At 38.3% G+C, this 14,000-nt stretch overlaps 1 protein-coding gene across 5 annotated transcripts in view; it reads left to right on the plus strand.

The window, feature by feature from the left end:
• The window catches only part of LOC127363664 (SPRY domain-containing SOCS box protein 4-like), a 70,177-nt gene extending 60,113 nt beyond the window's left edge, over window positions 1-10,064 (plus strand). For all 5 annotated transcript variants that reach the window (XM_051400449.1, XM_051400418.1, XM_051400438.1 and 2 more), the window contains one exon: window positions 7,120-10,064. In XM_051400449.1, coding sequence (XP_051256409.1) covers window positions 7,120-7,247 — 128 coding nt within the window. In that variant the 3' untranslated portion in view covers window positions 7,248-10,064. The remainder of the gene's footprint in view (window positions 1-7,119) is intronic.
• Window positions 10,065-14,000: the final 3,936 nt, after the last annotated feature.

The raw sequence follows: 14,000 nt of genomic DNA on the forward strand, positions 1-14,000 counted from the left end.
ACATTTGCCCTCACTACAACTGGACCATAAGCACGAGACGGCTAACCCCCTTTCAAAAATACAAGACAAACACACGACAACATGACGACAAGGTGTCAAAGTAACATGATTGAAACATTAGCTAACAAAGCAAGCTAGGCTAACTATAGTTAGAAGGTCAGACAAAAAGCTATAGTTTCCCCTCACTGCATGGAGCCTGGTTAGCCTTGCTTGCTAGCCCTCCACTGAGTGAAATATAAACCTAACAGCTTGACAGGTCGTCCCAAATGTTAAATGGCTAGCAGTAAAAAGCTCTTTGGGCTTATTGAAAAAGGGGGAAAAGGGTCTTATATCGACGTTGGTAGGCTTTACAGTGCTGTGACGTGCTCCAGTCCAGTTGCTCACCACGTAAGTTGATTTGCATCGGCTAGCTGGCTGTCAAATGTCAACGAAGCTTAGATACCGATGTCCATAAATGACTCTACCGTCCTTTGAAAAATGGACAATAGCTGCAGTGTCACCATGTTTTTTTGCATAGATTTCAGTTCGACTTTTTAAAAAGCGTTTCCTCTCTTCCACTGACTCTTTCTCTGCTTTTTCTTTTAAACTCACTGATCATCTGTCAGGCTTTCTTTAGCTCCTGGCCCTCCCCTGAGGTCAATTTTTACATCCATCATAAAAGTGATGCTGCCGTTGCCATTTTCACCCTCTCTCCCATTATCATTGTCTACAGACAATAAATCCTGCTCTGCACCGCTCTGCACTGCATCTCATTACAGTCGTCATGTCACATTGTGTGCCCCTATTACTTCTTGTTCCCGTCGCAGCAGACCCGAGGTCACAATTCATATCCATATAAAATGTCTCATCAGGGAAGACGTTCTTCACTAGCTGAGATCACTTCATGCATGGTATTAATTTGATGTTGTCCAGTAGTCCTCATCAGCAAAACCTTCTCACAATATTCATAGATGTCTCCCACCTCCTATATAAAAAATTCACTGCGGAGAAAACAACTAGTTGCTGCGAGGTTGCTGGTTTGATTCCCAGTGCTGCCAACAAGGGCTCAGGAGCAAAGAGGAAAGAAAGCACTTAACATGATTTGTGTTCATAATCTTCTTTTTTATTTATTTTTTTCTGCAGTAATGGGCCCGTTTTCCCACAGGCATCGTTCAGGATGCTGTTTTTAGCTAACAATTTCTAATTCAGCTCTGGAGAGATCAACGAAGGGCAACGCTCTTAAAAAAACTGATATTATCTGACCTGTAAAAACAGTTGTTTCAGAGATTAAGTGTTTAACATTTAGGTGGATCTATTGGGAGAAATGGAATATAATATTCATAGGATTTTTAATTAGTGTATAATCACCTGAAAATAAAAATTGTGAGTTTTTCCTATACGTTTGGAGCGTGTGCAGTAATCAGTTAATTCCAATCTTCACCACTAGATGCCACTGAATCCTACACACTGGTGCCTTTAACGCAATAATCACAGATTGAGTGCGATCCTCTGTATCTCAGTGGTGAAGTACAGGTAAAGAGATTTACACACGGTGGTGATATTCAGTCCTGCAGCGTTTTGAAGCATCATTTTTCTTAATGCACTGAATGTGTAATGATGGCAGGGGTAAATGACCTGCTGCAGTTTCTCTCCTCATTAGCTTCTCACACCACTTGAGGAGATACTGATAGGATAAAACATGATAGAAAACGTGTGTCATTAAGAATAAATCTTACTGTTAATGTACTGAGTATTGCAATAGAAGTTATTAAGCCCAGCTAATTACTTATGTAATGCAATACAACTCCATTATACACATCTGGAGGGCAGTGTATGATTAATGAGACGACTCCAACTTACAGTAAATAGCAGTTAATGGATCACTAGAGCTAGGAATGTATTATAAACAGACACCTGGGTAATATTGGGTGGTACATAACACACTGTGTAATATGTGTAATACATATAAAAGACGGTATGAGCTGGTGTTCTAATGCATTATGATGTCTTTAAACCACACTTATTCATAATTAAGCAATTAGCAGAGACAGATATTTCATCAGGTGGACAGATACAAGATACCAAATTAATGCTAATGGTGTTTGGTAAAAAATTGCAACCTAAAATGTGTTATGTCAGTATTTACAACTTGTTTCCAGTGCCCCAAAGTGTGTCCAAAAAAATAAAAGATCAGTTAAGACACAGTTTTGATTTGTAGCAGTCGTTATAAGACATTGTTTTAATAAATTAGATCATCATTAGAATTCATTACAAAAGTATTAATAATGGATTGTAGATATTGGATTCATAGTTCCTTATATTATCTGGCAGATAAAGCAGCGGTGTATTGGATCTTTCCACAGTGAGGTAGAAATGACTCCTCCTGGAGATTTGAGGGTCTTTTGATTTCTTCCCGTTATTTCACTAACTGAGGCTAATTAAGTCTTTGTTTTGGCTGTAGAGACTTTGTGGTGAACTGGTGAATTTTGACTTTTTCAGTCTATTTTTCACTTTTATTATTATAGTTTTTTCTCCAGAGGGGAAAGAAAGAGAAACACACAGAGCTGGCTGTAGCTCTTTCCTCTCGGTAACCACAGCCTTGTCTTCTGAAATTGTCTCCAGATAACTGAGCACTAAAGAGCCCACGAGTGCTCAAATTAATTTGATTTGGTACAAAATTGCTTCCCTTGATGCACGTTACACGCACACACAAGCCACCCTCCCACGCAGAGAGCGTACTCGGTAAGACTCAAAAAAGGTTTTAGCAACAATAACCATAAACTGACATTTTCAGATCCAGTCTTCTTCTGTGGATTCAGTTGACCCTTCCAATCAAATAGCTGATTTCCTCTGCAAGTCGGCAGAACAAATGAGTATTTTTCTGCAGGGCAGCTAATGAGCCAAATGTGTGTGTGTAGGAAAATGCAGCTTGTTGGGTTTGTGTGCCTGTGTAAACATCATGTGTTTGTGTCTTGTCACACAGCATAGATAACGGTTTAACAGTGATAGATCGTATTTTGGTCTTTCAAACCAAATTTTTCCACTTTTTCTAGACTTCTCGGAGTTTAGTTTAGACTCTACATACAGTTAACATTCAAAGTAAATAAATACTTGCTTAATATTCTATTGATGTCAAAAATCCAAATCAGGTGTCAGTAAACACTTTCTGTCTCACAGGTTATCTGTCACGGTGGCAGTAAAGCCAGCTTACTGTGTTTATATTTAGAGCCGTTAATGAACTCTCTTGATAACAAGCTTTCACACCGTAACTACATTTAACTCCAATAATGATTTAAACCAATGTGAGCAGCTCTTTGTTAGTCATTTTTGTATATGTTTGTGTACATCTGAGCTGAAATGATTAATTGATTAATTCATGAGACAAGTGATTAATTCTGGAAGTTATTTATCGAGCACTTGGATTAAAGAAACTCTTCAACTGTAGTGCAGTGCAGAAGGAAAATATTCAATGTCTCACTGCTACTTTAAAGAGAAATAACACTTTACACAATTGTATCATAACCCCCCCCCATCTCAAAAAGATTTAATTATAATGATATCTGGATTGTATAAATATCTTTTGGACTTTGGAAATATAACTGATTATTGGTACACCACTGTGCCACCATTGCCAGACATTTGCTAGTTACAGCTTCTCAGATGTTAGGGTTTGTTTTCTCAGATAAATGACATTGTAAAATAAATATCTTTGGGCTTTGTTTTGTCGTTTGGAGAAAACAAGCAATTTGACATCACCCTGGAGAAATGGCAAATCGTGATGGGCTTTTTCACCATTTTTCTGAGATTTATTAGATCAACTGAATAATGAAGTTGTCAGAAGATAATCAACAGATGAATTTATAATGAAAATAATCATTAGTTGCAGTCCTAATATCTGTGCATTGTCCTTTGAGCACACAAAATGACCTGTGTGAATCATTTGTCTGCAGCTCACTGTATTTAAATGTGGATGCCACTTAGCCACCATACAGCAGCATTCATCTAATGTATACTCCATTAATGTGGTGAGTGCAGCTCTCATAAAGGCAGTGTAATTGAGAGTCAAACGGAGGTCAGACTTAAAAAAATCAACACTGCCGACGTGTCGTTGTGACTATGCTCGACTGTGGTCTCTGTGAGTGTGGTTGAGCATTAATGTGACAGTCCCATTGCAAGGACACACGTGTAGAGCTGAAGTGGATAGACGAGTTGTGTGTGTGTGTGTGTGTGTGTGTGTGTTTGTGTGTGTGTGTGTGTGTGTGTGTGTGTGTGTGTATAGAGTGGGTTGTCCTTTATCTTGTTGGTTTAACCTTGAACACACACAGCGGTGCAGCTACAGAAGCAGGTGGTAGAGGACGTCCAGAATTACAACGGGTGATGGCAGTCTGTAGGTTTTTCCTAAACAAGAACAGCAGGGAGAGACAGACTGATAGACTAGCTGTGCTCTAATGTCATTCAGGATCCTCACAAAGTACTTCACACCTCCAAAATAAGATATGCACCACTAATTAAAGCTTGTTACAAGATAAAGACATTATCTTGAATCTATCTCTACTTCCATGAGTCCTTTTTCTGCAAATGCAACACAATTATACATAAAGTTATTGGAGGTTTTCTTGGTCTTTTGCCAGTTATAATCTGCATCCCTGCCCCTGTTTAACCTTAGCTCTGTATTTTTCCTCCCTCCTCTTTACTTTTTACTGTTTCTCTCCCCTCCTCTCCATCTGAATGACTTCCTTTGTTGCTGTTCTGCCCCATTTCCCTGCATTTTCCTCCATTTTCCTCCTGTTGGTGTCATGGTGATTGGGTGCCATTGTGTTGGTGGGGGTCATTCAGTTCTAAGTCTTTTGCATATACAGTACAGTTTATGCTGCACAGTATGTGCCTGACTGTGGGAGTTTTTCCTTAGGTGGAAGGGTTTGAGGACGGGTGGGCGAGTTGTTGGATCACAGAGTTCATTTTGGTAACATATCCCTCTCCTCTCTCCCACTCAGCTGTGCTGTGTAATTAGGCCAAGACTTGGTCATTACTATTAATTGAAACTGATGATACTATAAAATCCACGTGGAGGACGCTATGAGGCCAAGTTGTTAACACTCAGTGAGGGGAGAATGACAAAGACTAGATAATTGGCATTAATTCAGGGAGTTTATGTTTTATTTATTATTTGTCTACTGGGTTTGATTATAGAAAAATCAGATGTCAGACTTTCCCCAAACACATAAACGAATCATACCAGACACACAATAGCCAGACCATCACCAAAGTCCACTAATCCACTAATCCTTGGGGCATTTTTCCTCCTAGATTTCAGCCATATCATCCTCCTATCTTCTTTTATTATCCAACTTTGTTGCCAGATGAAACATTAACGATAATGAAAATTATCTGAGAAGAGGTTCACAAAGACTGAGCCAATTAAATCAGTAATGGTCAGTTAATCACATCATTACACATCATGCTTGAATGTTAAAACAACTACAAAAACGTTTTTAGTGCTGAGGCATTTCCTGTTCTTGAAGAAGTGGAGAAAAGAGTGGACTGATACTTGAGACAAATGAGTTTAAAAAGAATCTGATAACAATATATTGATTCCTTATATTTAGTTACTAAAGAATTATGACTAACGCATGTACTGAGTGTGACATTTTAAAGTGTAAAACTTTTCAGTAGAACAGCTTGACACTTAATAAGACAAACATTTCTGCAATTTCTTGTCACCTATCTGCCAACATATGGCGATTTTAATATATCTGTGTTGGGTTGTGATTTGAAAGCATTTAATTAAAACTGAATCTTTTCAAATCCCTTGTCACTTTAATTGGGTTTAGCTTTCAATGTTTGTTACTGATCTGTAATCACTCTTTGTTGTCTGAGAAGGCAGAAACTGCCACTTTGAGTGTCAGCCTAATTAATGTTCACAACTCACTCACCTGAGAATGAGATAAGCAGCAAAAGATATGAAATGTTAATTAAATATGACGCATTCAAATAACATCTGTAGCATATTTACTTTCAACACCTTTATTTATCCACGTTATATGGGTGACGTCCTGATGCAGAATTGTAAAGCTGGTGAAGTTATAATACTAATACAATAAGCATAAAATATTTTACTGAAGTTGACGTGAAGGGATCAGAGTCACCACTCTGATGGTCTTGGTGAACTACAGAAACCCTTGCGTACAGTTGTGTTACACTGGAGGTTTCATTAGGCTGAGTACAAGCACTGGCTTAATGAGACAGACAGCAGATTAAAGTTTACTTTGAGCTTTTCTGAAATGAATGTTGATTACTTTTATTTAACTGGCAAAAGCGACAGTTGGTAACAAATAACAAGAAGATACCTTAATGTTTTCTACATCGCAAAAGAAAAGGAAAAAGGAAGAGACTTCCAAAATGGAATAAGCAATTCAAACCCAACCCCAGATCTGTGCTATGGTAAAAATAGCGAATCGATCAGGCTGTAGTGGCGAATACATTTTGGACACATTCACATTCACATTCTACCATCTTTCCACCTCCTCTCCTCTGTGGTCTGTGTCCTGCAGCTCAGACCGCAGCCTGCTGTATCTGTTACCTCCTTAACCCTGTTGTGAATTTGAAGGTCAGAGAAAAGTCTGACCAGGAGCTCACATCATAGAGAGCAAAGTAAACGTGAAACACAAACCTGCAAACCTTTATACTAGTTTTCCAAATTAAAAAAAATATTCTTTAGAAAGTCAGGATGACAGATGGTGTTAAATGGACTCAAAGTAATGTGACGATACAAACAGGTGTCATTTTGTGTGTGTGTGTGTGTGTGTGTGTGTGTGTGTGTGTGTGTGTGTGTGTGTGTGTGTGTGTGTGTGTGTGTGTGAGGGGGAGGGGGAGGGGGAGGTTTAAATATTTAAAGGTGATGCATCATCACTCTCTCTGCCGCTAAACTTCTGTTTCTCATTCATTCATGCATAACAAATAATGAAATGTATTATGCATGTATTAAAGGCCGGGGTGCAAGTATAAACACCAATACATAACAGCCCTAAGTCACACTTTTAAGCAATGCACAAGTCATTTTCTGTGTTTTCCACACAGACTTGCATTATCCTCTCCTGACGTTTTTTAAAAAAATCTTTCCCTCTCTTTCTCTCTCCTCAGCTGAGCCTCTTCCTCTGATGGACTTATGTCGGCGTGCGGCCCGCCTGGCGTTGGGTCGGGAGCGACTTCAAGAGATCGAGAGCCTCCCATTGCCCCAGTCCCTGAAAAATTACCTCCAATACCAGTGACTGACACCAGCAGAACCAACTGGGAGTACAAGGACATAAACCAGACCACCAGAAAGTCTAATGGATGGCTTGATAAGAGAAATTAAAGAATGCAGAGAAGGGGTGCTGGATGGACGAATGTCCACACTGAGAGCACCATAGCTCTACAAAAGAGGGATTGATAAAAAGGATGGAGAGAAAGATGGTGGATGAACTGACGGACGAGGTCCAGGCTTTCAAACAAAGAACAGGACGGCACCAGCTTCTTTTGGATTTCCAGCTGCTTTTTCATTCGTTTTTGACTTGAAATAAATTATTAATGATGGTATCCCATCAGTGTCTCACTCATCCAGAAAGAAATCCCATCCTCTGACGATGTGGTGAAGAGGTGAGAGTGTTAAGATGACCACCGCCACCTAGTGATGAGAATAAAAAACTGCGCAGAGAAAGCACACTAATCCTATCCCTGGAGGCCTTTCTGACGCACAGTCAGTGACCATATCATTGCTGTTGGATACCATTGTGTGTATTCATGGTCTCCACTAGAACAGGTGGCAGGCCGCAGAACCCAGATGTCCAAGAGAATTTTAGCACTAATGTTGTTTTTGTCAGATTGACTCGGGGCCCGACGAAAAGCTCACATCGCATACAGAGTAGATCAAAACATGGCTGCAGAGTGTATGCAAAGTTCAGTAAAAGAAATAAAGCATGCTGAACTTATCTCCTGGCTTTAAGCTGGCAGTTGATAATGAGTTGAGCCCTTTTCAGACGGTAACGTCTATCAGTGACGGCTTGTTGTCATTCAGAGTTGGTTACGTAAAAGTTGGTTCTGGCTATATTCACAATGCTTGTACAGTATTTAGCAGCTGGTGCGTGAGAAGGAGCGGTGGAGCTTAAAATTAAGTTAAATTAATTTATTTTGCCGTTTATGTCTTAATTAATGACCATTGTCAGCTCAGCACCAGTTCCCACTCATCAGTTTCATAATTTATTAGTCTACTTTATAACATTTATTTTACTCTACATATTTTATCATATTATAATGCCCAACAATGCACAAGTACAGAATTACAAGACATTACTTTGACTCTTTGCTTATATGCTGTATGTAAAGCATTGTTATATACAGGATATTCATTATTTTTTCCATGCAGTTAGCCTGAATGAAAACTTAAAAAAAAAATAAGGAGGATGTCATGATAATTGTTAAATAAAGTTTTTTGCTGCAGCTCTGACATGAGAACAATCTCAGCAACTTAAAATTGGCTAATTTACAGAGCAGTTTTAACTGATTTTATTTCATTTGTGCATAAAAATGATAATTAAGCAGTGAATGTGTTATAGTGCTCTTAAAGCTCCTGAAAACTTGGCTTCAAATTGTAATTATTTCTCTGTTACATGAAATATTCAGAACTTAAAAAGGACCAATCCAAAAAAAAAAGCACTCAAAACTTAATCTACTCTACTTCATCAGGACTGTGTGTGTGTAGTTTGATTAGATTTGATTGACAATATCCAAACAAACAATTGGTGATCAATCTGATTAGTTGAAATACATGAAATCACCTTGTTCTAAATGAGAACCGCCCACTTTAAAGCAGGCAGAAGATTAAATATACAAATGCTTTTCTTTTTTAAACATCCAAATCTGTTGTAATTTCAGCAGAAAATACTTTTAGGGCCTTTAAAAAGGGAACAAGACATGAATTTAATCCTTTAATGTGTATATTTTGTGCTGCTGTGACCTTAATGTTAATGCGATTGATATTAAATTAAGACTTTGTGCCCTTGTGGGAAGTGTTATGGAAATGTTTTTAGGTCTGACTTAGGACTGCCGTCATGACTTTTATGTAAGGAGCTGCATGTCTGAAAGGGGCTTTATTAAACTGCTCACTGTTTAAAATAATGTTAAGTTGCATTGAGAACCATTCCTCACAGGAGACTAAATCATGTATTATGATATCAATGACGACCAAAGTATTTCATACTAAGCCATGGAGTGCATGAATGCGTGTGTAGGAGCTGTAGGTCGTGGCCCGTCGCAGTGTAACTAGTGCTAACATGCTGTTGGCAGTATGGAGAGCCTCACCTGCTGTTGTAGCACCTTGCTGTAGCTCACTGGTACCAGACAGTATCTGTCTGCTCTCCGCACAACTGTCTTAATGACCACAAACAAACAAACAGGACCAGAGCAGATCTAGTCTCACTGGATCTATAGTGAAGGTTGGAGCTGGATGTAGGAACATTATTGCTACTGCAGCGACAGGGCAGATGTGTTTCTGGCTCGCAATAGGATACAGTTGACCATTGCACAACCACACACACACACACACACACACAAATACACACACTGTAGACCAATCATGTTTTCTTTCCTAAAAAAAGCTTGAGTCACTTTTTTTTAACTTCTGAGTTTGTATCCTACATTATTATTATTATTATTATGAATATTATTTCGAGTGTGGAGTCTGATGATGGTAGGATGATGATGATGATGATGACGATGATGATAATGATTTATTTATCACAAGCTAGTTCCATGTTTGTTTTTTTAACTGATCCTTGATGGTTACATTCAGGTAAATTTAATACAAAGATGCTGGTGATGAAGGGAGAGAGAACTCGAAAGTTGTTTTCTTCAGTGCTGCTTATTATTATTATTATTATTATTATTATTATTATTATTATTAATGTGATGGTGGTGGTCTTGCCTCCTGTTTTCATCAGTTAGGATGGGGAGAAAAGGACCATTCAGAAAAGTAGTAGAATGTATGGACAGACGGTGCAGATGTCAGATATGAAATGTGAATAAAAGCCAAGTGAATTTGAAAAGAAAAAGTCTGTAAAATACTCCTTGTGTTTCTTTTCCTTTACCCTTTTCTTGAGTTTTAGGAACGCTACTAAAATATACGTGTTAAAGTCATCTGGAGCTGCAGTAAGATGCAAAAGTGCCTGATGGTGTAACTGGGGCTGACACATTTTCAGCATCTTTAATTGTGTGTGAGGGAGCGTTTAATCTACCGAGGGAGGCCTTGGCGAGGAAAATTGGGCCGTAAAGTATTTGGCTGTACGTTCTCCCAATTGTCAAGTGTGCAGTTTCCACCTCAGAAAGTAAACAGCTAATGCACTGTTCATCCGCTCCCGCAGCTGTAAATACAGCTCAGCCAGGGAGATATCGATGTGCTCAGTGTCTAAAAAGTGAAAACTGCAGGGCACCACGGAGGGAAAAAGCAGACATTAGTGAGACTTGATGTGGTTTCGGGCTTTATATTTCCACTGCACAATGTGGGATCAGTCTCATCAAGTCCAGCTCACTGTATCTAAACATACAGGGTACTGATGTTTGAGAAATCAATAGCAGACAGACGGTGTAATGATGCTCCAGTATCACGCACCATACTGCCTGGGATGGATCCAACACTCACAATTTATACAGGACAAGAGAGTCTCCTTACCAAACACAAACACACAGTTTTATCTATTTTCCCAGTCAAACAGTGACATGAATACTGTATGTGTTTGCAGGACCCCAGAAGCTAAACATTGATTTACAGCACAGTTTTAGGTCTGATGACAGATGGATATGGACCAACACAAGCGTATTAACACTTTAGTCTAAAGGTGCAGTCAGACCAAATATTTTCAGGTGAAATGTACTAATGTATTGTGGGCACAGTTGTAAACAAACTGAGAGCTTCCAACAATGTCAGTCCACCAGGGTTTGAACTACAGGGGAGCAAGGAAGAGCTTTGTTCCTCTTAGTATGACATGAACTCCCCAAAAAACATTATTTGTGGAATTTTAGGCGGTCTCTAAAATATTGACTTTATGTTTTTTTTTGCCATGCATTTCTATTGTTCTGTACCTTCATCATCATGGATCACACATAAAAGAAGGGTATTATACATGAGGGTGATTCATCACTAATTCACTTTAATAAATATTCTTGCCATCACCATGGAAGTGTGGTGGTGCAATATCTTTAACTCAAAAATAAGAGAAAACAAACTTTCCCACCCAGTCTGTGTGTCGACGCGCCATTATTGCCTGAGCTCCCCCAAAAGCCATGGTAACAGTTCGTATACTGCACTCCGCAAAGTTGTAAATCATACAGAAGCACTAGGCAAATAGTGGTCCTCTAATAAAATTATTTGGCCCCTCAACAATTTTATAATTTGCAACTTTTGCAAGATTGCTGACCCATGTTATATAGCTTCTTATCAAACATTTGCTGCTAATGGATAATGACCCTTGTATTATTATTGCAGATGTATTAAGATGCAGCATTTGTCGCATTTGTTGTAGCTGGTGTAACTCTTGGTATTTTAATCTAAAACAAGATTTTACATTTTATAAACATATGCATTTTATGTGTAGAACAAAGCAAGAAGTAATTATAGCTGTCAGATGAATATAATGGAATAAAAAGTATATAGTATATGTAATAAATCCCCCTGAAATGTATAAAGGCAAACTTTGCCATTGTACAATAGTTAAGTAAATGTACTTGTGTCATCAGACAATGCTCAACCTATGAAGACCAATAAACTAACAAAATCTGTACTTTGAAAAAGAAAAAAACAAATCTCGGAAGAAAACACCATCTACTGTATCTCTGCCAGCCCACATGCTGCACACACACACAGACGCCGCTGCTGCATTCATTTCATACATTTAACCCTGATGCTCACTAAAGCAACAAAAAGGCAACAAAGCTGCACTTAAGTTCTATTCTGGGACTTTGTCAGGAAGCAGAGGTGTGAGAAGGGTCCACAACAAAACACATTTCTCTCCTAAGGAGGGCAGTTTGCCTGCAGAGTGGGGATTAAGACCATGACAAACAAGGACATTTTTCAAGTATTTCTAATTAACAAATGATGTAGGGAAATAGCAGAATAAACAGCAGTGATGTTCTGCCATATTTTGCTTTTGTGTCATTAGTTTTGACATAAAAATGACTCATGAGTTGCAAAGGTGGTTGATTGAGCCAATGCACTTCTCAGATAAAACTGTTATGACTGCGACCATCTGGGACTGCATGGGCTTTTTTGGCTCAAGCTCTGCTACCACATTTGCCGTATTTTCACTGTACAAACCCCTTAAAAAAAAAAACAGGAAAATGTTTCATTGTTGCAGGAAATACTGATAGAAAATGAAGCACACGATGCTTGGTTCAAGAATTGCTCGTTTGTAGCCTACACATGCGCTCATTCACATACACAACAACTACAGTGTCTCCACTCCTATAATTAATCAACACGCTGACAAAACACAGCTCCTCCAACTGCAGCAGTGAGGAGGTGTGTGGCTGGTTACCAGGGGAAAAAAGCGATGAGTTCAAACAAGTAGGAAATAAAAAGGGATGACGAGGAAACAAAGTCCTTCATTAATCCTGATAGGAGGGGTTATGTCACTGTTAATGGTTGACTGTGTCACATGCTCTACGTCCTCTTATCACAAGGCAAAACACATATATACTGTTTTTAAGAAAGGCATTACAACAATTACATTAATTAATATATTGATTCATTTCACATTTTTCTCATTAATCAGTTGATCATTACAATATAGGGAGAATGCTGATCTCAAGTTCCTAGAAGTGATGTGTCAAAACAGTGTCAAAATATTCAGTTTACAATCATATAATAACAGAGTAAAAACAGAGAAGCAGTAAATACTCAGATTTAAGAAACTGGAACCAGAAAAGCACTTTTTCTTGGTTATAAATTGCTTAGATGATTCAAATTATTCGCAATTATTACAAAGCATGTGTTACAAACTGGTGGTGTGGACTGATATTCACTGGTGCTTAAAGACTTGATGGTGAGAAGTCAGATCAAGTTAATTCTATTTATACAGTCCAATATTACAAATTTGCCTCAAAGGGCTTTACAATATCTATCCATCTATCTTTGTTACATGATAACATGTAAATGAATAAAAGTATAGTAAGTGGACATGAAAAAAGCCACAGAGATCAAATATTTTCTGTTACTTAACTGTTATGTGGAAAAAAACAAAAACAAAGCATGTGTGATAAAAGCCATAATGAGTTCCCCATAAAGTCAGTATCACAGTAAAATAATTACACCAATGGGCTGTTTGCAATGTTTCCAACTCAGTAAACATGTACAACTACCATCTGGACCCCTGACATTGCCAAAATCTCAAACGACAGCAACGCTTTGGGAGGGGATACATGCACAAAACAGCTCATGAGGCATGATGCTCAACAAGAAAATCAACATGAAAGCATCATAATGCACATGCTGGATAACAACCCAAAGGAGCTCAATAACAAAAACTTGATTTACAAACGCAGCAAGGCGGACAGCAACAGTGGAAGAGTAACTGCCTCTCAGCACATGACAATCCACAGCAGCCTCTGCTCCACTTCAGAGCTTTAAAAGGTATTCAGATCCTTTACTTAAGTGAAAATAACAATACACTGAACATAATACTCCACGACAAGTGCAAGCCCTGCAGAAAGTATTTACTATATATAAAGTATAAAAAGTAAAAATGGACAAAAATGGTCCCTTTCAGTGTAATATTAATGAATGTATTAATATTAGTAATTCATTAATGTTTATGTTGAATTTGACTGCTGTAGATGTTGCTTGAGTTTTAATTACTTTATATTGTTGTGTAGTTTAATCTACATCAATGCATCATGTTCCATAAGATCATATGTTTGTAGTGTTGCTGTCCTGTGAGAACCAATAGAGCTCTAAAAGGTTAGCTTTACATAAAAACAGCCCTTTATCAGCTTTT

Source organism: Dicentrarchus labrax, unplaced genomic scaffold, assembly GCF_905237075.1.
Source record: "Dicentrarchus labrax unplaced genomic scaffold, dlabrax2021, whole genome shotgun sequence".
Lineage (NCBI taxonomy): Eukaryota > Metazoa > Chordata > Actinopteri > Moronidae > Dicentrarchus > Dicentrarchus labrax.